The sequence below is a fragment of the Dipteris shenzhenensis genome, chromosome 10 (genome assembly GCF_047967505.1).
Source record: "Dipteris shenzhenensis isolate YYH24624 ecotype China chromosome 10, Dip_SZ_1.0, whole genome shotgun sequence".
In the NCBI taxonomy this organism is placed as follows: domain Eukaryota; kingdom Viridiplantae; phylum Streptophyta; class Polypodiopsida; order Gleicheniales; family Dipteridaceae; genus Dipteris; species Dipteris shenzhenensis.
The window spans coordinates 3800082-3820555 of NC_141605.1; the positions used below are offsets into that span (position 1 = coordinate 3800082).

The following is a 20474-nucleotide window of genomic DNA, read 5'->3' on the forward strand; positions in this document are numbered from 1 at the left end:
CCAATTCGAGGGATCTCATGGACATTTGCATATAGATGTAGATGGCTTTATAGCAATAAGAATTAAAACGAAAAAAAAAGAGGGCAAAGAGATTGAGAGTGTGTTAAATTCTTGTGACTCGATGGAGTAGCTGTCTATAGCCAAAGCAAGGTGATGGACATGTGAATATCAAGAAGAGAATAAACAATAAAAAAATCAAAGAGCTGAAATTATGTGCATACCAATGGTCATTTTACACAAAGCCTAATTAGATCTAGAAAGACTTAGAATGCATGAGAGTGTATGGAATGTAGGATTGTAGCTATCCAAAAAACCATGTTGGTTTCATTCCATAGCGCCATCTATGCATAGGTTTATAGCAGTTGTTTACAAGAGCTTGCAAGATTTGGGTTTATAGCAACCAGATGCCCCTTCATCCTCTTCTTTAGACACCTCTCCTACTTCTCCAACTTCTTTCTTGCTTGCTACTACTAATACAGGGTCAACATCAACCGCATCCATGCCTCCACTTCACGCTACATCATTAGCTCGCCTATTATTAGTAATACCTAGCTTATTATTTAAAATAATAAAAGTGTATAAATAGAGGAGGGTATGGCTCTACTAATACCTAGCTTGTGGAAAGAAGAATGTATGGATTACTTTGATTGTTCTTGCACTAAAGAATAGGTTGTACTCATAGTACAGGATTAAGGTGCAATATAGAGATGTAATCATACCATTTGCAATAGAATCAATTCATTTAGAGAATAATGTAAGACCTTAACTCGAAACTGTAGTGTAAGTAGAATGATTAATGAACAATACTATAACTTTACCAAGTTATCCACTATAAGGGACCACATAATTTTGGAACAAGCTCATTTTCAACATTATTTCCTTTTCATCCATCGATGATGTTCTTTACAAATGAGGCAATACGTTAGGGGAAAGACCTCAAGTGAAGAAACTAAATATCAACAACCACTTCCCCAATTGGCACTATAAAACCCAATGAGCTATGACTTAAAATTTGTGACTTGATGTTCTTGAGATATGGAAACTTATGGTTTGTTATCCCGCCAAGAAATAACAAAGCCCTCCCCAACCCATTCCATTTGTGGACACACATATTGGCCATGAACTAGATCACAATTCCCGCTACCTAAAAAGCCTTGTGCTATCATCAAGTACATCAGCTAACCAATTGCATGTTGAAACAAAGTGGGATCCTCAAAAGGATAAGTCACAAGCTTATGCAAATTTGCTTCAACTACCTAATAGACCTTTTTTATGTGAAAAATTTCCAACGTCAAATAAACTCAAAAGCTTCTTGGTCATGCTAAACATGAAATGCACATTGCGTAGGGAATTTAAATCCATCAAATTGGCATTATGCACTTTCTTGAGAACAAGCCAAATTGTTTTAGGCTTATCACTAATAAAACTATGAGCATTGGCTCTATAAACAAGGATTCTTCATGACAATTGCATCAACCCTATCCCAAAACTTGTTCTCCTTCATCTCATAATGGTCATTATGAGTAAACCTTGAGGACAAAATAAATAAAGTATAAGGGATTTAAATATGAATAATCATACATTTAGAAAGTATGCTTATAGTATTACCTTAGGCAATGAATGTGGGAGGCTAGCATCATCCCCCTTCTATGGTTACCCTATTTGATCATTGTATTTGTGCAATCAAACATCGCCTGTGCATGATCACAATAATCCTTTCTATCCATAAGGTCTATTCAATGAACTACATATTGAAAAATAGGGCACAGATCATCTCACATCCTCATTTCTTGCCAAGTAAAAACATTCCTTTACAAGATCATACTTTTTATGGATAAGAGATATGGATTCGAATTCAGTTGTTTGATGGTGCCCATGTGTTGTGCATGTCTACTCTCATCCATTTGCAATCCCTTGAATCCTAAAATGAAATTTCCCCTTGTACTATCTCCACATTCCTTATACAAGCCTTTACTATATTTATTACAAAGTTATTGGAATTTTGCAGTAGTATATTATTGCTATCATCTATTAGCACCTCTTGTATTCCTATTACCATGTTTGCAAGCATCTTCTTGTTTGTGTGTGTGTGTGTGTGTATGTGTGTGTGTGTGTGTGTGTGAGAGAGAGAGAGAGAGAGAGAGAGAGAGAGAGAGAGGCTTTAAGGGCATGGTGGGTTATGCCAAGAATTAAATTATGATCTCAGCGTAACCCACCATGCTCTTAAAGTCTCTCTCTCTCTCTCTCTCTCTCTCTCTCTCTCTCTCTCTCTCTCTCTCTCTCTCTCTCTCTCTCTCTCTCTCTCTCTCTCTCTCTCTCTCTCTCTCTCTCTCTCTCTCTCTCTCTCTCTCTCTCTCTCTCTCTCTCTCTCTCTCTCTCTCTCTCTCTCTCTCTCTCTCCATTCCTTTTAAAGTGAAAGGATGTAACAAATATCTATAGCGATAGCATTACTAGCAAGTATATGGACCTCAAGTGACATGAGGAGGGAAATCAATCATGAATAGAGACCACTTTCCACACACACGCGCGCATGCGCGCACACACACACACACACAAAATTAAGATACTACATAAACTACTAGTCGAGTTATAGATAATGTTATCACTAATGTGAATTGTTTATGCACAATATCACAATATTCAACCATAGAGTTTTATCATCAATGTTTTTTAGCCCTTCCAAATCCACATAATTCCACTCTCATCTTGTGTGTTTTTAAGCTTAACTGCTCCAGGTTTCCATGTATTTGTACGCATAGATCTACCTATATGCATGTTTTTTGAGTCTATCATCCTAGCATTTCACCAAAGGGGATCTATAAGCTCTCCACAATAAGTTCACGAGTTTGAACATGAGATCCATCACATATTGACTTTAGAAACTCATAAATTCTTTCATTTAGAAACTCACGAAATTCTTCTCCTAGACACCTGTGAGTTTTCTTTTTCTTTCTTATTGTAAGTTTCATATGCCATACATTATCATGTACTAGGACATAATGCCTGTACTTAAATTGTGCATTCTTGCTCACATCCAATCTGGGCCATGACTTTTGAGTACATTGTCTGTGTAGTTTGGGTGTGCGAGCTCTTTGTTTGATTGGAGTTTGTTTTTGCATGTTGTTTAATCAAGGCCACTAAATAAATGTAGAGGAGCACACTTCGTCTCTTCCATACAAGCTATTAGAAACATCTTTAGAGGACAATTTTACATACTTCTTGAGTTTGTATGAGCTTGTCTTAGTAGATGGCCATAGAATCAGGAGCTTCAATTCTCTATAGGCCCTTTGTGAGATGCTCATGAGCATGTAGCCATTGTTCATCATGGTGGTTGTTTCAAATTTTGTAGGTATATCATTAGAAAAAGCTCCATCCATGAGCTTTCTTCATGTTTTTGAGCTTCTACACTATAGTTTCCATCCGCAAGCACTGTCTCCACACTATATTCTATGGAGTCACTCTTCTTACTGCAATTCGCCCTTTTGAACTCCTCTAGGATAGGGCCGCTATTTAAGTTCCTCCAAGCTAGGGCCATCGTTCGAGCTCTTCGGTCAACTCACTATTCGTGCCTTCACTCGGCTCATCTTCTACATATCTCCAAGATTGATGAGTGTGTCAGTAGAAGGCACCCCTTCTATTGACACACTCAAATATCTTTGCTTTCTCATGTTTTTCTCTTGCTCCCATGCAACTACAAAATCTCCCACCATGCGTGCCAACCCCTCTTTCCAACATCATCATCATCAACATGCAAGGACTTTTTGAGATCCATGTATTCTCTCTCTAGAGACCATCTGCATGGCTAAGGGCTTCATCAACAATGGAGGCATGATAAGAGTTGAGAAATATATACTGGTTGTGTCACACTTACGTTGTGATTGCTTGCATAGTAGTTGCTACTGGAGGATCTCTCTTTGGTTATGATCTTTGCATCTCAGGTGAAGTTCTATGCCATTCTAATCGGTGATTGCTCACACGTTAAGCTTGCTTTGTACTTGTTTTGAGGTGTTACCATATCGATGGTAATTGAAATCTACCCTCCAGTGTTCTAGTTCGTAGGATGTAGAAGTCTACACAAATCCAGCACCATGAAAGAAACATCTCATGCATAGAATACTATCATAACATAAGCTAGTTTTGTCACACCATGTGAGACGAATTAGATTTGTAATGGCAATTCTCTTCCATTTGAGTCTTGCTTGTAGTCTCCCTTCCTTTCCAAGATTTGTACTTAAGTGATGCATTTACTTATAGGCGGGGTAACATTTATGGAGGATTTCCTTGAGAAGTAGGTACAAAAGCATAAGATGCATAAGAATCACGACTAGGACTATTGGCAATACAACGATGAAAGGCTTACAAATTTCGCCTCATATCTCTACAACTTTCCACGTATTGGTTTAGTTGCGAAAAAGCAGATTTTTCCTTCGTTGTTTTTTGAGTACGTTATGTAAATTGATGTCCCTTTGTTTTATGCTCCTTTAGTTTTGCCTACAATTTGTTTTGCTCTGTAGTGTTTGTTTAGTTTTTAAAGAAGAGCTTCCAAAGTTGACGCAAGGGATGCTTATGAACGGATTTCCTTTTGGGCTGCTTCCAAAGTTGATGCAAGGGATGCTTATGAACGCTATCTTTTCTACGTACTTTTGGGCTGAGCATTGTAATGGATTGCCTTAGGTGTCCTAGAGCAGCTAGGCTACGTACGTTTATCCTCGGTGATCTAGAGCCTTTCTTGTTGTTATTGGGTGCACATTCCCTGCACTTACTCATTAATGTGTTGGTTCGACTAAAAACCCTCAGTGCTCGAGAGGATTTCATTTAAATAAGCTCACACCCCTTTTTATACACCATGAGGTGTTAGTATTGGAAGCTACTACATCTAGACCTTCTAGTGTTTGTCCTCTTAAGCTTTGTACCGCTATCATTTCCTCCTTTTGCATTAGTGTCATTGAGCTTGCCTAAGCTACAAGCATGAAGTAGAGTCCAACTTAAACTTCAAGAACCTGCTAGCTTCTCCTTTTGGGCAAGCCTCACCTTGTTTCTTTAGAAATAAAACTTATGAACCCAAGCCCATGACCCTTGGTGGCTAGGGTCTGAGCTTTTCTTTGCTGTGCGTAATGGGTATGGCTTGTGTCGACCACGCATAATGTCAAGGTCCCTGGTCGACGAGATGATAGCGACCGTCCGATTCCCTGGAGCCTGTTATCCGCAGAAGATTGAATCGGGTGTCAACATCACGCTCAATCAAAGCTGGAAATACATTGCATGTCCGCATCACACTGTTTGTGACGATCGATAATGGTGACGGAAGTTGGAAAATGTCCGCAAAATGGCCCTTTTGTGAATTGCCTAGGCATTTCACTTAAGACGAGGGCCTACTGGGTAAAAAACTGCAATGCGTGCCTTCCCGCTCCCGCTCCCGCTCCTAGGAAGCTCCACGTTTACAGCTATGGCCGTAATTCCATGCACGCACTCTCTCCCCTCCGCTGCTTCTTCATGCTTCCCGCCACGCTGTAGCCCCGCAGCATCCAGGCCCCCTCACTTTCTCGCCCTTTTCTTACCTCCCTCAACTTCCTCTTCTCTTGGATCCCCTGTTCCTGCCCCTCCCAAGACTACCCGTCGGCCTTTCCCCCTTTCTTTAGGTGTGCTCTCCTCGCAATGGTCGAGTCAAATTTTCTTGCCTGCTTTCTACACAGCCTGATCAGCGGTTGGTTGGTCTTAGCTATTCGTACGCTTCTGCATTTGTCTACTCCTAGAAACGGGATTAACAGCCCGGTTTGATTTTCCGAATCTGCAGATGGTGCGGACCTAGGTGATTTAGCCACGGAGTACTCCACGTGTCCATCGAAAAAGGATGGTGGCATGTTGGGCTGGGTTCGAAAGGGCCACATGGTATGGAACGCATCTAAATTTGTAAAATGAGGAGTATTAGAAAAACATGAAACAATTGTCAAGAACGTAAGAGATGAATAACGATTTTGAATGGTTTTGGCCTTGGGTTATCATTGAAAATTTCCCAAAAATATTGTGAACCGAGCACGAAGTCGAGGGGCCTAGTGCCTATCAACTTTGGAGGCTGACCTTGGCGTTGGCCAAACAAAAGAGAACCGGGCAATCTGTTTTAGACTAGAACGTCTTTTGGGGAAAAGGTAAGCTTTTTAAATAACACGAGGATAGAGGAGCCTCACAGTAAGCCGATGGGAATTACTTCTCATGTATAGAGGCGCGTAAGCTGATGAGAATTACTTCTCATTTATATAGGAGCCTCACAGGAAGCGGATGGGAATTACTTCTACTAAGCTGAGGTTGCAATATGACATACATGTTGCAATAGCTTTTCTTTTAATATATTTTTATTGCTTCAGCTGTCCGGATCGTCCGTGCACACAACTGCGATTTTCAAATCCAATTGCCCTAAGAGTGTAATGCCAAATCTGTATTATAGGGTGCCCATATTCTAGTCTTGTGTATTTTTCACTATTAATGCTCTTTTTTGTCTCTCTTGTTCTTGGCTAAAATTATTGGGATGGCCTTATTCATACTCATGTGGTAACTCTATTACATGCTGTTTGTATAAATGTGTGCTCGTGTGTATGTGAGTAATTGTGCTAATTACACCCACCGTTGGATGTTGGTGGGGATGTCATGCTAGCTGGGCATGTCCTGCATTCATCTACACACGTACATACAACTACCTATCTATCTATCTATATTTGAGATTGAAAGACTCCACATCCTCAGAGATAAGTTGCCACTGCTTTTAATTTCATCAGCAACTTGACACTCCTGTACAACTTCATTATGATAGATGCTCCTCTGCCCAGCTGGTTCTCGGAGAACTTTTGAACACAAAAAATCCCATAATCTGGAACTCAGTTTAATGAACAAGCTCATAACCTAAACATGGATCTTATCATCCGTGAATTTCTTCACCCTCTTCATCTTTAGAAGTAGAGCCCTTGAGATGCCAATAGTCATGCTGAACTTGCTGCCTTTATTAGCTTCATTCCTTGATTTGCATGCACTCCTCAGCAGGCTTTTTGTCTCAACATTGGAAACAGGTCCTTTATTAGCATTGCCTCCCTAAAATGCGGCAGTCTGTCCATATGGAGTTCCAGTCTTGCAAATCATTTGCATGTCCCAGCCTACCAAATTCTCTAATCCCCCTGTGCTTCTAGTGCCATAGATGAGGTCAGGGTTGTCAAAGTCCTTGAATCTACAAAGGAAAGTGACCACCTGGAAAGATGCATCAATCTGTAGAGGGGTGGCCCTATACTCTACTAGCAGGAGATGGTGTGGGTCTGATGGCTTGGTGCGAATCATTTGTGCAAGCAGTAGAACTTGTTGTCTCTTGATACAGGACTGGTCTGTCTCAGATAGATCTGGGTAGGGGCTATAACTAGGGCAAGCAAGAGAGTCGAAGAGGAGAGACTTGGTGTGGGATAGCCTCTTCTTAGTTAGGCCTGCATAATTGCGCCTCATCATGAAGATCAAGCTTGAAAAGAGAACTCCTAAGCACATATAAGATGTAACAATCTCCACTAGTATCCCATTGAAAGTGAATTGATATAGTTGGAACATCATTTGGACAGATAGGACACTATATGAGCGTAGAGTCAAGACTACAACCAGGTAGAGAGAGGAGATCATAGGCACTATTGGGGTCAAACTAGGTTTTAAAAAATGGCCGACCTTGTTTAGTCTATACACACTCACCCTTAGCCGGATCTTTAATCCTGATTCTTCTATATGCAAGGGGCGTGGTTTTGCTCTCCTCCTTAGTCAAGGGTCTCCAACGACACTTGGACGCACTTCAAACGTTCTGTCAAACACATAATCTATTATGCGAAAATCCATAAAGCAATAGTCAACCCTCTGCTTCGGTGCCTTGGGGACACCTCTCAGAGTGAATTGTCATGTGCTTTGCTCAAAGCCAGGTTGCTTGCCCAAGAGCTTTGAATCCATCATGCTCCACAAAAATTGACTTAGTTGAGTATCAAGTGTCGAGGCATAAATATTGGACACGACATGCCCAATCATAATGGTCTTGTAGTTTTTTGAGTGCATGGGATCCCTTGCCTCATAGATCGAGAAGATGTTGTAAAGGGTCTAGGTGTGAGGGAATCTAGTGCAAATCGCTTCATTAAATAGCTTTACTAGATTGAGGCTAGGGTATCAAGCCCGTATGCAATGTACTTAATGCATAGTCCCTCGTGATCCTTGGCTATGCCATCGTTTAGCTTTAGGGTTAAGTGTTTGATATCGCTAATGGTGAAAAGTGAACAAGAGGTAGGTTGGGGTAGCTGTGAAAAGTCTGGTGTTGGTCGGTGAGGGATGTCATAGAGAGTGCGTGCACTAGATGGTTGATTCAATGAGAGGGGACCGGGATCTTTGTATTCCTCCTTATTCTGTGCATCATTAGCTTGCGTAATGAGTTTGCAATCCTTACGTAGGTAGGTTCTCCTTTCATTTAAAGCATTTCATCTTTGAAACGATTAAAAATAGAAGGGATCAGGTTTTTATAAACCTGATGGTTATAATAAAGAGTAATTTTTGATAACTCACTATCTTTTTTTGAGAGAATCTTCAAGCTCTCAAAGTTTGTAAGGAAAGATGCTTAAATGTGAAAGAGGCATTCTAGTGGCTTTGTTACTTAAGTATGCATCCAGTCTATCCAAGAAGAGATCGAGAGTCACTCAGAACTTAGATAGCAGCTTGTGCGTAGGGGTCCTCTTTTATTTTTTTGGCTCGATGTCCTCCTTTTGTTGGCTTACACATATGTTTGAATTGGTCATTTTTTCTTATTCCAAATGTACTCCTTAGTTACGACGCTCTACTACCTTGAGAACATTTCATTTGTGAGTTTGAAACTATACTGTCTTCATGTGCCCTTGAAGATATTGAGCACCTAGAAACCTATGCAACTACCTTGTGGGAGTCAGTTACATGGAAGTGAGACCTGGATACAAGGATTGTCTTTCCTTTCTGTGATTTATATGCTCGTCGGGGAGAGACTAAAATGAAAATGTTTAGACTTCACAAGCAGTTATAGCTTGAATGAAGAGATTTTGGACTACCTTTTGATTAGCCTTCTCCTTTAGTGCTAGCCTTCATCATGGCTGAGTCTGCCCTTCACCTCCGGAGTGCCGACAGAAACTATACTATGGTCTACACCCACTGTTGGGCGCTGATGACGTCAGTGGGGATGTCATAGTAGCTAGTCCTTGCTATGCATGATGGAGTTTATGGTTTTCAACCTTGTGAGTGACTATCATGAGATTGAAATTGCACTATGTTGTGTTTTTAGAGGATGAGTTTGGGAATGTTCCTGGATTCATCTAGGTATATGCTTCTGCTGTATTAGCGGACATGCAAATTTCACCTTGTGAAGTTTTCGTCCAAGTTGCGGCCTGCTGGTATTGTGATAATTCTTTCTATCTTAAATGGTGCGTTGCCCTATCAGCTAGATTTAGATTTAGATGCTCGTCGGGGAGAGACTAAAATGAAAATGTAAGCAGTTATAGCTTGAATGAAGAGATTTTGGACTACCTTTTGATTAGCCTTCTCCTTTAATGCTAGCCTTCATCATGGCTGAGTCTGCCCTTCACCTCCGGAGTGCCGACAGAAACGCAGTACGAAGACTTTGTATAAATGGATGCTCAAGTATGTGTGGGTGTGTGGATTTGTATGTGTGAGAGCATATTTTTATACTATGGTCTACACCCACTGTTGGGCGCTGATGACGTCAGTGGGGATGTCATAGTAGCTAGTCCTTGCTATGCATGATGGAGTTTATGGTTTTCAACCTTGTGAGTGACTATCATGAGATTGAAACTGCACTATGTTGTGTTTTTAGAGGATGAGTTTGGGAATGTTCCTGGATTCATCTAGGTATATGCTTCTGCCGTATTAGCGGACATGCAAATTTCACCTTGTGAAGTTTTCGTCCAAGTTGCGGCCTGCTGGTATTGTGATAATTCTTTCTATCTTAAATGGTGCGTTGCCCTATCAGCTAGATTTAGATTTAGATGCTCGTCGGGGAGAGACTAAAATGAAAATGTTTAGACTTCACAAGCAGTTATAGCTTGAATGAAGAGATTTTGGACTACCTTTTGATTAGCCTTCTCCTTTAGTGCTAGCCTTCATCATGGCTGAGTCTGCCCTTCACCTCCGGAGTGCCAACAGAAACTCAGTACGAAGACTTTGTATAAATGGATGCTCACGTATGTGTGGGTGTGTGGATTTGTATGTGTGAGAGCATATTTTTATACTATGGTCTACACCCACTGTTGGGCGCTGATGACGTCAGTGGGGACATAGTAGCTAGTCCTTGCTATGCATGATGGAGTTTATGGTTTTCAACCTTGTGAGTGACTATCATGAGATTGAAACTGCACTATGTTGTGTTTTTAGAGGATGAGTTTGGGAATGTTCCTGGATTCATCTAGGTATATGTTATTTGCATCCTGGCGATTTTTTGAATAGCTGGTCTGAGGAATTGGCTGTTTTTTTTAAAATAAAATAAAATAAAAAATTTCTGAGAAGGGGTTGTTAGAGTTTATTGCATTGACATAACTTTAGTACTTCTTGTGCTAGCCTTTACATGCGTATGTGCTTGCATGCATTTGAGAGAGTGGGTACATGCATATGGTTTTAATCTATTTTTGTATATTGACATGATTGCTTGTGTGCCTTTTTGGAGATGCTTTGCCTGGTCTATATGCATTGTGGTCTATATGCATTGTGGGAATCTTTTGACGTTGGTAATTTGGGCTCTGGTGCAGAGATGTGCCCTCACTGATTCTGCACTATGGAATGGAAAACCAGTAGTACCACTGATCCCAGCACAGCGATCACAAAGCTGGAATGGGATCCTTTACCCACAAGATCTTAAAGATGTGGACTTAGAGGACATGCGGGATACACGTCTTCGCATTTTTTCAGGGACAGCCAATCTACCATTGGCTCAGGTGCACTGGGTTCAAATAATTTGACTCATGACTCTGTACATAGTTGATAGTTATTGCCTCTAGTATTTAAACTGCATGATTAAACATTATTTTTAATCCCATCGTTTCCTGTATAGACTGTTGAATCGTGTCACTGCAAAGTACATGTTCTGATGTTATTTCGTCCTCCACTGTTTCACTGAACTTAGTGTTAGAAAAACCCAGACCCTTGGCTAGTTTCTCCATGCAGCGGAAATAGAAATGGATAAGGTGTGTGCAAGTAAGAATTTTCAAGGGGAATGTTTTAATTCAAAACTTCAAGCTTTTTCTGTCTACAAGAGAGAACTTACAAGCACCGAATTCAGGAGATACACAACAGCATAACAGTCCAAAATGTCTCAGAATATATTGCACAAATCTGAGCAAAACACTCTTACAAAGAGCTTCACCAGGGATCCCAAAACACGCAGTCCGCTGCCCTGGTCTATGGTGAGCACAAACACTGCTCCTACTTCTGTCCTTGCACTCCTCAGGTTGTGTGCTCCTCAGTGAGCTTTCGTGACCATCCTTATTGCAAGCTCCTTGGACAGCACCCTCCTGCAGACATGTGCTTTCGTACTGGCTGTAGCTATGCACCAAGTTTTGCCGGAGATTTTGCTCGAGAAGGTCCTTGGGTTGCTTCCAGTCTGAATTTCACAAATGCCCCCCACAATGGGGCCTTTTATAGAGGGCCCAAAGACTGGCCAACCCAGTCTGTAGGTCAGCCCAACAACCACAGACTGGGCCTACCCATTGTTTTTGCTGATCCAACTGCCCCACGCTATATAAAATCCTCTCTTTTACTATTGACCTGTCCAGGACTGCTGCCTGGTAGTCTGTAGTGGACTCCCACCTGGTAGTCTGTAGTGTTCTGTCCAGGTTGCTGGCTCCTGCTGCATACCCCAACTGGTTTGCCGACCTGTGGACTATCTTCTCTGGCCCACTGTTTGTGTGCATCGTGCTGTAGCCTTTTCTCTAGACTTTTTGCACCCTGCCTTCTGATCTGCCGACTTGTTCATCCTCTTCCAAGCCTTGCAAACTCTCCGTACAGGCTGCTGCCGACCACCTCTGCGTTTTGCTTCCGTCAGCCTGCATGTAGGCCATTTGCGCTTCTATCATGCAATCCTTTGTGGCTGCATCTGTCTTTTCCTGCCCTAGCCCATTTCCCCTTTAACCATAGCCCCAAGGCTGGCTGCATACATCCATACCGAGGCTCTATTACAGCGCCTTTGTCAGCCTTAAGTCCTGGGCTATGTGACAGCCTACAGTGCCGTCCACATACTTGCCTTGTGGATGATCCCCTCCACCTAGATTTACCCATGTGGCATTCAAAACTGATGCTCACACAGTAGACTCTTATCCCTCCATCCTACATTGGTATTATGTCCCTGTGCTCTTCTGATGTCGGGGTGTACAGGTGGGACAATGGACCCTTATTTCCAATACCCCCTCTCATTGTCACACTGTGGGCCCTCAATGATCCAAATGACTTCTATACTATGCTCCTCCCTTTTAAGAAGCTCTAAGGAATACTTGAGAAATATGTTGGAATCAAATCCCGATACCAACATACCGTTCATCTTTATGTCCAGCTCTGCTCTATCGTTGCAACTCAAGAACCAAGCTTGTATATAGGTACCATTCTCCAATGGCATTGTCAAATGCTGTTAGGAAGATGAGTGGCACACCATACGACTCGAGTACAATCTCTAGGGACTTCTAGTTGTCCCCCTTGGAATTTGTGCACCATTCACGCCCTGAAAAGCACCAAGTCTGTTGGGTTTGTTTCAACCGGTTATGCAACTTGCATGATCCACAACATACATCCAGAAACCCTTAAATGACCCCAGGTTGTCTTTAGCTACAAGCTCGAGATGAGCTCCTCTTAGGTTTAAATCCAGACTCCACTAAGGTACAATTCCTTTCAGCAGATGCCTTGGTCCTCCTTGAGAAGTCTTCATCGTGAATATCACCTGTAAGTAACAACTTCGTAGAGCTATCCATACCAACTAGGTCCCAGCAACCAATAGAAAGCTTCAAAGTGCTTCTGCTAAGAAAGATCCTCTTGTAGATATCTGTCAGAATGGTTTTCACCTCCAACCTAACAAGCATTTAATGGCAAGCATACTACTGTAGTCATCATGTAAATGTTAGAAATATTCATCTCTCTAAGGCAGTGGCCAATGTAATGAGGGGCTAGGGGCACTTTCCCTTTATAAAGTTTTTTCTCCTTAACCTCAGCTCGAGGTTGAGTTTATGGGTGAGTTTGTGACCACACATGTTTTGACTCTAGTTAGGGTCCATCCTAAGTTTTGTCCCTATGACTATCCTAGCTTTGTACTTCATTCTTGTTGTTGCAATTTCAGTTTAGCTTCCTTCAGCTCCTCGCTCTCTCGCTCTCTTTGCTTCCATTTTCAACATTTGGTATTAGAGCAAGGTTTCCCTTGCTCCCAAGCACCCCTCCCGCACCGGTGGCTTGGTTTTGTTGTGAAAGCCTTGACCTTTGTAGAGAAGAAAGTGAAGCCAGATCTCGTTTTTGCCATCAGCGCCTTTTTCTTCAAGTCCGGAAATCTTGTAGAGCTTCCCTCAAAATAGGCGACTGATTCTGTAGGCTTGGGTGACTTTTTTGAAGCATTTTCTTCGCTGGTCGACAAGCTTTTGCACTGTTTGTTTGTCGACAACTGAGCGACTGATTTTTTGATCTTCTACAGGCTGTGCGAGCTGTTTTTAATAGTTTTGGAGCTGTTCCAGCAGCTGGCAAAGAGCTCATGGAAGAGGTTTGAGGAGACTAGAGCTACAACAACATGAGGCTCAATGGTGGAAGAAAGAAAGTTTGCACTTCTAAAGGATGGGGAGCAGGTCGACAAGCTTTTTCACTGTTTGTTTGTCGACAACTGAGCGACTGATTTTTTGATCTTCTACAGGCTGTGCGAGCTGTTTTTAATAGTTTTGGAGCTGTTCAGAGGTGCCCAGCAGCTGGCAAAGAGCTCATGGAAGAGGTTTGAGGAGACTAGAGCTACAACAACATGAGGCTCAATGGTGGAAGAAAGAAAGTTTGCACTTCTAAAGGATGGGGAGCATGGTTAGAACTACTTTCATAATCCTTTTCCTATGAGGCAATTTTCGGGGCTAAACCCTAACGATTAAACATAATAGATAGCTATGTTTGAGAGCTGGGGTTTTCAAAAGGTAGCTCTCATATATGTGTATATATGTTGGAAAATTATATGTCAGCTCACCATCTGTAAGACCCCAAATGAGGAGTGCATCAAGGGGGTGTACTTAGGGTTTGAGGGATTGCCACATGGGTAGCACAGTAGTTGCCATGTGGGCAAAAGTCACACAAAGGAAAACACAAGGGGATTTTTCACCTCATTTGGAAGGGTTTTTGCAGCTGGCTGCACAGTTTTCTGAAGGATTCACTCAATTTTGCTCTTGTTTGGAGCTGTTCCAGCTCTGTTTTGTGAAGACTAAGGCTGGTGGATCATCTGGGAGCTGATATTTGCATATTAATTGCAAGTACAGTGCTGTACGTTGCTGATCCAGTCCTCATTTGAGGTGTTTGACCTCTGTTTTTTGTGCGGCCTGCGTGTGGGCTGCTTACTTTTGTGGATTTATTCTTTATCAGGATTATTGTTGGTGTTGGAGCTTTGTTTCTGTCTTCTTTGCTCGCATTTTTTGGCCCTTGTGCCATTTGGGTTTGCTCCTTCATGTAGATTCAAAACTCTGTGGGTATATGCCTTGTTGAGCCATTATTGCAAGAAGACATCGCTGAGCGCTTGAAGAGGCTTGCAAAGGAAAATAAAAATTAGTCTGGTATGGCTGTTTCAAGCTCAGCCATAAAGCAGGGAAAGATGATATTTTAGCATGTTGAGCATGATTGGGCATTTCTTACTTGTAGCTATGATGCCTCTTGGGAGTCACGCACTTTCAGCATAAATGAAGCGGCAAAAACATTGCTTTTTGATAGCGGTGCATCCTGTCAGATCACTTCGAGGAAAGAATTGTTTGACATATCATGTGCACCCATTGGCAAGAATGTCTTATGTGCCAACAATTCTTCTTATCCAATGAAAGGGATTGGATAGATTTTGCTTACAACTGTGGATGTTGCAGATCTCCGCATCGAGGATGCTTTGTTTGTCCTTGGGAGTAAGAAGAATCTACTTTTTGGGTCCTCTTTTGCTCAAAGAGGCTTTTAGGTCATCTTTGAAGATGAGAGATGTGCGTTGGTGTTGTGTCATGTGCACGGATTGGTATCTGACGTGTACTAGGTACACAAGACTAGCTCAGGTAACCTGGGGAGGTTTAGAGCTAGGCAGGCTTGATTCTCGGGTTGAGTGGCAAGGGTACGAACTATTTATAGGTCTTCGCTATTTTTGGCGCTTGGGGCTCGAGTCTATATAAGGGGCCCAGGGGGTTCAGTTCTCAGTGTGCCGATGGGAGCAAGTTTCGTTCCTAGGTGCTAGGTTTGATCCTGGATTGAGTCGCGGACGCGCGCTTGCATCTTAGCGTAGCCCAAGGCCCAGTAGCAGATCCCAGGCTTCACAGCGCCACCTGGTGGTATGGGACACCAGGCTGGTTTGGATCTGATTGGGAGTTCGTGCCAGCAGCTCAGCTCGTGGCTCGGAGGGGACATCTTTTGATTCGGGATCACATCCCGTAGATGTCATGGTTGGGTGGTGAGCAACCTGCTCAGTTTCACACGTTGTGTGTGTTTGTTTGTAGATCAGAGGTTTCAGGAGTGCTGGGACGTGTTAGTTGGTATCAGAGCCAGCTCTTGAGGTAGGAATTTCTGATGCGAGTACTTTGGACGATTTCTTCCTCGCGGTATGCCCTAAAATTCGAAATTTGCTGTTGCAAATTCTGGTTGGTTCATGGGTTATCAGGGGTGGTCAGGATGTAGGGAAAAGGTAGGAGAAAGAGAGAGTGTGTTTCGAATTTGCTGAAGGATTTAGGTGAGAGAGGGATGAGCGTAACTGGGAGAGAGCGGAGGTGCAGGTAGGAGAGGCGATAGAGGAGCTGAGTGGCAGGTCTGTAGATCGAGGCTGATCGGGATTGCGTGGGGGTAGAGAACGCAGAGGCGAGTGGTTGTGTGGGGCACCAGGGCTGGAAGGAGTTTCGGTGAGGGCAGGGTGATGCGTGAGGGGCTGGAACAGGGAGCGGCCACCCTGCGGGAGGTGCTGCTTTTTTCGAAAAAGCACCACCCTCCAAAGTTGGGAGGGTGAGCTTTTCTGGGAAGCAGGGCTTCCTAAATTAGCTGCCCTATTTCCTATATAGCTTGGCAAGGTCCCAAGCTCAGCCACAGCCTTGTGCAAGAAGCGCTCTTTGCCTAACGCCGTGATTGTGCCATCGGGATCCGGTACAGCCCGCGTCATCTTCCGTACACCCGCGCTAGCATCCGTACACCTGCGTCACCAACTGTACGGACTGTGATAGCATCCGTACAGATTGCGTCAGCAACCGTACGGACTGCGTTAGCATCCGTAAAGATTGCGTCAGCAGCCGTATAGCCACGTCAGCAATCCGTACTGTTTGCGTCACCTGTACGGCCAGAAGGAGGATTTCGTACAGTACGGATTACTGCAGATCTCCGTACACTGCAGCTTGCAGCGAATTCAGCAAGAGGAAGACTCCGGTTTATTGCGCCCGCGGTTCACCAGTTTTCAGCATCTTCTTCCGTCAGCATCTCTTGGGACGGTTTTTCTCTGCTCCACTCTCCTTTCAGCTTCGATTCCCCCAGTTATTTCTCTCAGTTATATTCGTTTCAAATCAGATTTCAGATATGTCTGATTCTGTAAATCTCGAGTTCACCATGGGAGATCAGGATTTGGATTACACTCCTGTGGGAGAGGAGGACCAGGGTCTTTACGACGATCTGATTACGAAGAAGGCCTTCAGTGAATTCACCACTGCTCTGGATGGAAAATTCGAGCAGGTTAATGCGAATCAAACGGGGTTGACACAGCAACTCCAAGGGATTTAAGCGACTCTCACTCTTCTGACTAGCACTGTGCAGGCACTCATGCATGTGGATGCCATGGCTTCAGTGCTAGGTCCGAACATAACTACAGACCCTTTTCCGGGAGATCAAAAGTCTCGAACGAAGGAGGTTGTTGACACTTGGTTACACAAGTGGCAGGTACACTTCCAGTTCCACCCGTACCCAGATGAAAAGAAGATACAGCTTGCAGCCGGTTTCATGTCAGGTAAGGCTCTGCTATGGTGGAAGGAACTCCAACCTAAGCCGGATACATGGATAGATTTCGAAGGGATCTTCAGGAAGGAGTTCCTGAAGAAGGAGGACGATTATGATATCGTTGGCAAGCTTAAAGCCCTCGATATGTCAAAGCTGAACTTGTCATTTGAAGTTTATCTTCAAAGGTTTCGGGATCTGCAGACCAGGGCCACAAAGATGGATCCAGTGACCTTGTTAGATTTCTTTGTGGATGGTTTGCCAGATTCGTACAATTTGCAAATAAAGAACAACAAATGCACAACGTTGCAAGAGGCCATGAACTACGCGCGTATTTATGATGATACCATGGCTGGTGCAAAAGCAACTACAGTTTTCGACACGAGTGGAAAGAACAAATGCAAGTTCTTTTAGCCTACGACTGGTACCAGGGAGACGAAGTCTGCAGACAACGCCTCCAAGAAAAACTTGACTCAAGCAAAGAATGGTCGAGCCCGTTTCCTTCGCACATTGAAGCTAAAGAAACAAGGACGATGCTTCTATTGCGAGGAGCGGGGCCACACCAAGAATGAATGTCCAAAGCGCAAGAATAAAAAAATTAGCGCTCGGACCGAAGCTCCAGGCGGGTCCAGGTACCAAACCCAAGGGAGCGAACCAAGTTTCGCTGACAGGTATTTCTGTAAATGTCATTACCTGCCCACTTTCTTGTAATTGCACTTTCAATACTTCGTTGTTTGGTTCCCATGATCTTTTCCGAGTTTATGGCGAAGTTAGGGACCAGCAGGTTCACATTCTCTTTGATCCAGGCAGCTCTCACAACTTTATTAATTACAAATTTGTGCAGAAGATGGGGCTGTCCACAGTACCTAAGCGATCACACCTATGAGGTGCAGCTTCTAGCTGGGAAGCAGTTTTGGGATCGCAAGGTTGAAGCACTTCCTATCCGGATTCAAGCTTACACAGGGGTTCTTAACGTGTTATGTTATGCACCTGGAGCATGTAGACTTGTTAATCGGAATAGAGTGGTTTAAAACCCACAATATTCAGATTGGATGGACGGAGCATACCCTTTCTTTTGTAGATAAGGACATCCAATTTTGTATTCAGTGTGATAAAATTCCCTCTTCTCAGGGACCTATTGTATCTGCGATGCAGCTTCGGAATATATTAAACACTTCTCATTATGATGTCTATCAGTGTGTTTTGATTCCGCTTTCTTCATTTGTTATCTCTATAATTAACAAGAATGATTTAAGTGTGTTTGAACACCGTGAATTGAGAATGTTGTTAGATAGTTTTAAGAATGTATTCCCTGCTCAACTGCCGGAAGGTTTACCTCCAGAACGGGCAGTAGATCATCGCATAGACTTAGTCCCATGGGCTCAACCTATTAGTGTACCACCTTATAGGATGAGCCAGCTAGAGGAGGATGAGTTAGCTACCCAGCTATAGGATTACCTGAATATGGGCTATATACGCCCAAGTAAATCACCTTGGGGTGCACCTGTCCTCTTAAGAAAGAAGAAAGATTCTATATGGAGAATGTGTATAGATTATAAACGATTAAATAAAGTGACAATCAAGAATCGATACCCTCTACCTCGTTCCGATGATCTGATAGACCGTTTGGTCGGAGCGAAGTATTTCACTAAGATTGATTTGCGTACGGGTTATCACCAAATCTGTATCTATGCTAAACACATAGATAGAACCGCATTCCGAACTAGGTATGGTCACTACGAGTTTCTTGTATTACCTTTTGGTTTGACCAATGCTCCTGTCACATTTCAGCAGATGATGAACGATTTGTTCAGGGATTTTCTGGGCAAATTTGTTGTAGTGTTCTTAGATGACATCTTGGTATACAGTCGAACGCTTGAGGATCACATAGGACACCTCCGGATTGTTTTAGCTATTCTAAGACAGCATAAGCTTTATGCCAAGATGAGTAAATGTGACTTCTTTATGAAGGAGATCATTTACTTGGGACACAAGATTTCTTCTGAAGGTATTAGCATTGATCTGGATCGTATCCAGAAGGTTTTAGAATGGCCTATTCCTCAGACTGTGAAACAACTTCGTTCTTTCCTAGGATTTACGGTATTTCTACGAAAGTTTGTGCATGATTATTCACATATCACGGCACCCTTGACAAACATATTGAAAGGTCGCGGACGCAGGTCTACCCAGCCGATCTCTTGGAATGATGCATTGAACAAGGATTTTGAAACCTTGAAGTTTTCTATCAAGGAAGCACCCGTTCTTGCATTACCCGATCCTACCCGGCCTTATGTTTTAGAGGCCGATGCGAGTGATTATGCGATTTGGACAGCCCTATTCCAAGAGGGCAGACCTGTAGCTTTCGAGAGTAAGAAGCTAGACGACACCCAATATCGTTGGCCCACACTCGAAAAAGAACTTTATGCTGTAGTGTATGCCCTTAAGGTTTGGAGACACTACTTGTATGGTTCAAAGTTCCTTGTATTGACTGATCATCAGTCAATTAAGTATGTGTGTGATGGATCTGAATTGAGGGGACGGAAAGCTAGATGGGTAGAATTAATGCAAGATTTTGATTTTGAAATACGTTATCGTAAGGGTTCGTTGAATAGTGTGGCGGATGCCTTAAGTCGAGTTAAGTTTGTAAATGCTTTGTCATTTATGGAAATATCCTCAGTCCTATTTCAATCCTTGAGAGGGCTATACGCAACTGATAGTCATTTCGGTTCTTATTGGCAGAGAGTCCAGGATGGGAGCTCCATGGTTGACCAGGACTCAGGGATTGTGCCACCTAGGGTACAGGCGGCGGGAGGTCAGTGGATGATTAGGAACGGCTTGTTGTTTCGGAATGAAAAGATTTGTGTGCCAGATATTCTGGACCTTAAATCCAAGATTCTCTGGGAGTGTCATGATGCTCCTAGTGCCGGACATTCGGGTATACATCGGACTCTGTCTCTTGTGAAGCATACCTTTTAGGCCTAAGATGCGTGTATTTATTGAGAACTATGTAGTAGGTTGCTGGGTTTGTCAGGTTACTAAGGTAGAACGCCTTAGAAGCGCGGGTTTATTACAGCCATTATAGATTCCAGGTAATAAATGGGAAAGTATTTCTATGGATTTTATTACTGGTTTGCCTCGAACGCGCAAGGGTCATGATTCCATTTGGGTCACAGTCGACGGTTTGACAAAAATGGCTAGATTCTTACCTACTAGAACAACTATTTCAGCTGTTCAGCTGGCTCACGAGTTTGTGGACCACTTGTTTAAGCTGTATGGTTTACCATCAGACATAG

At 42.9% G+C, this 20474-nt stretch overlaps 1 protein-coding gene across 3 annotated transcripts in view; it reads left to right on the forward strand.

The window, feature by feature from the left end:
- The first annotated feature begins 5352 nt into the window (after window positions 1–5352).
- LOC147897279 (ribose-phosphate pyrophosphokinase 5, chloroplastic) overlaps window positions 5353–20474 on the forward strand; it is a 42048-nt gene continuing 26926 nt past the window's right edge. For 2 of the 3 annotated variants that reach the window (XM_087380361.1, XM_087380360.1), the window contains exons 1-3: window positions 5353–5639; window positions 5795–5889; window positions 10782–10967. In XM_087380361.1, the coding sequence (XP_087236487.1) occupies window positions 5393–5639; window positions 5795–5889; window positions 10782–10967 (528 nt within the window). In that variant the 5' untranslated portion in view covers window positions 5353–5392. Of the gene's footprint in view, window positions 5640–5794; window positions 5890–10781; window positions 10968–13954; window positions 14068–20474 lie in introns of those variants that run through there. The other variant, XM_087380362.1, reaches the window with a different exon arrangement.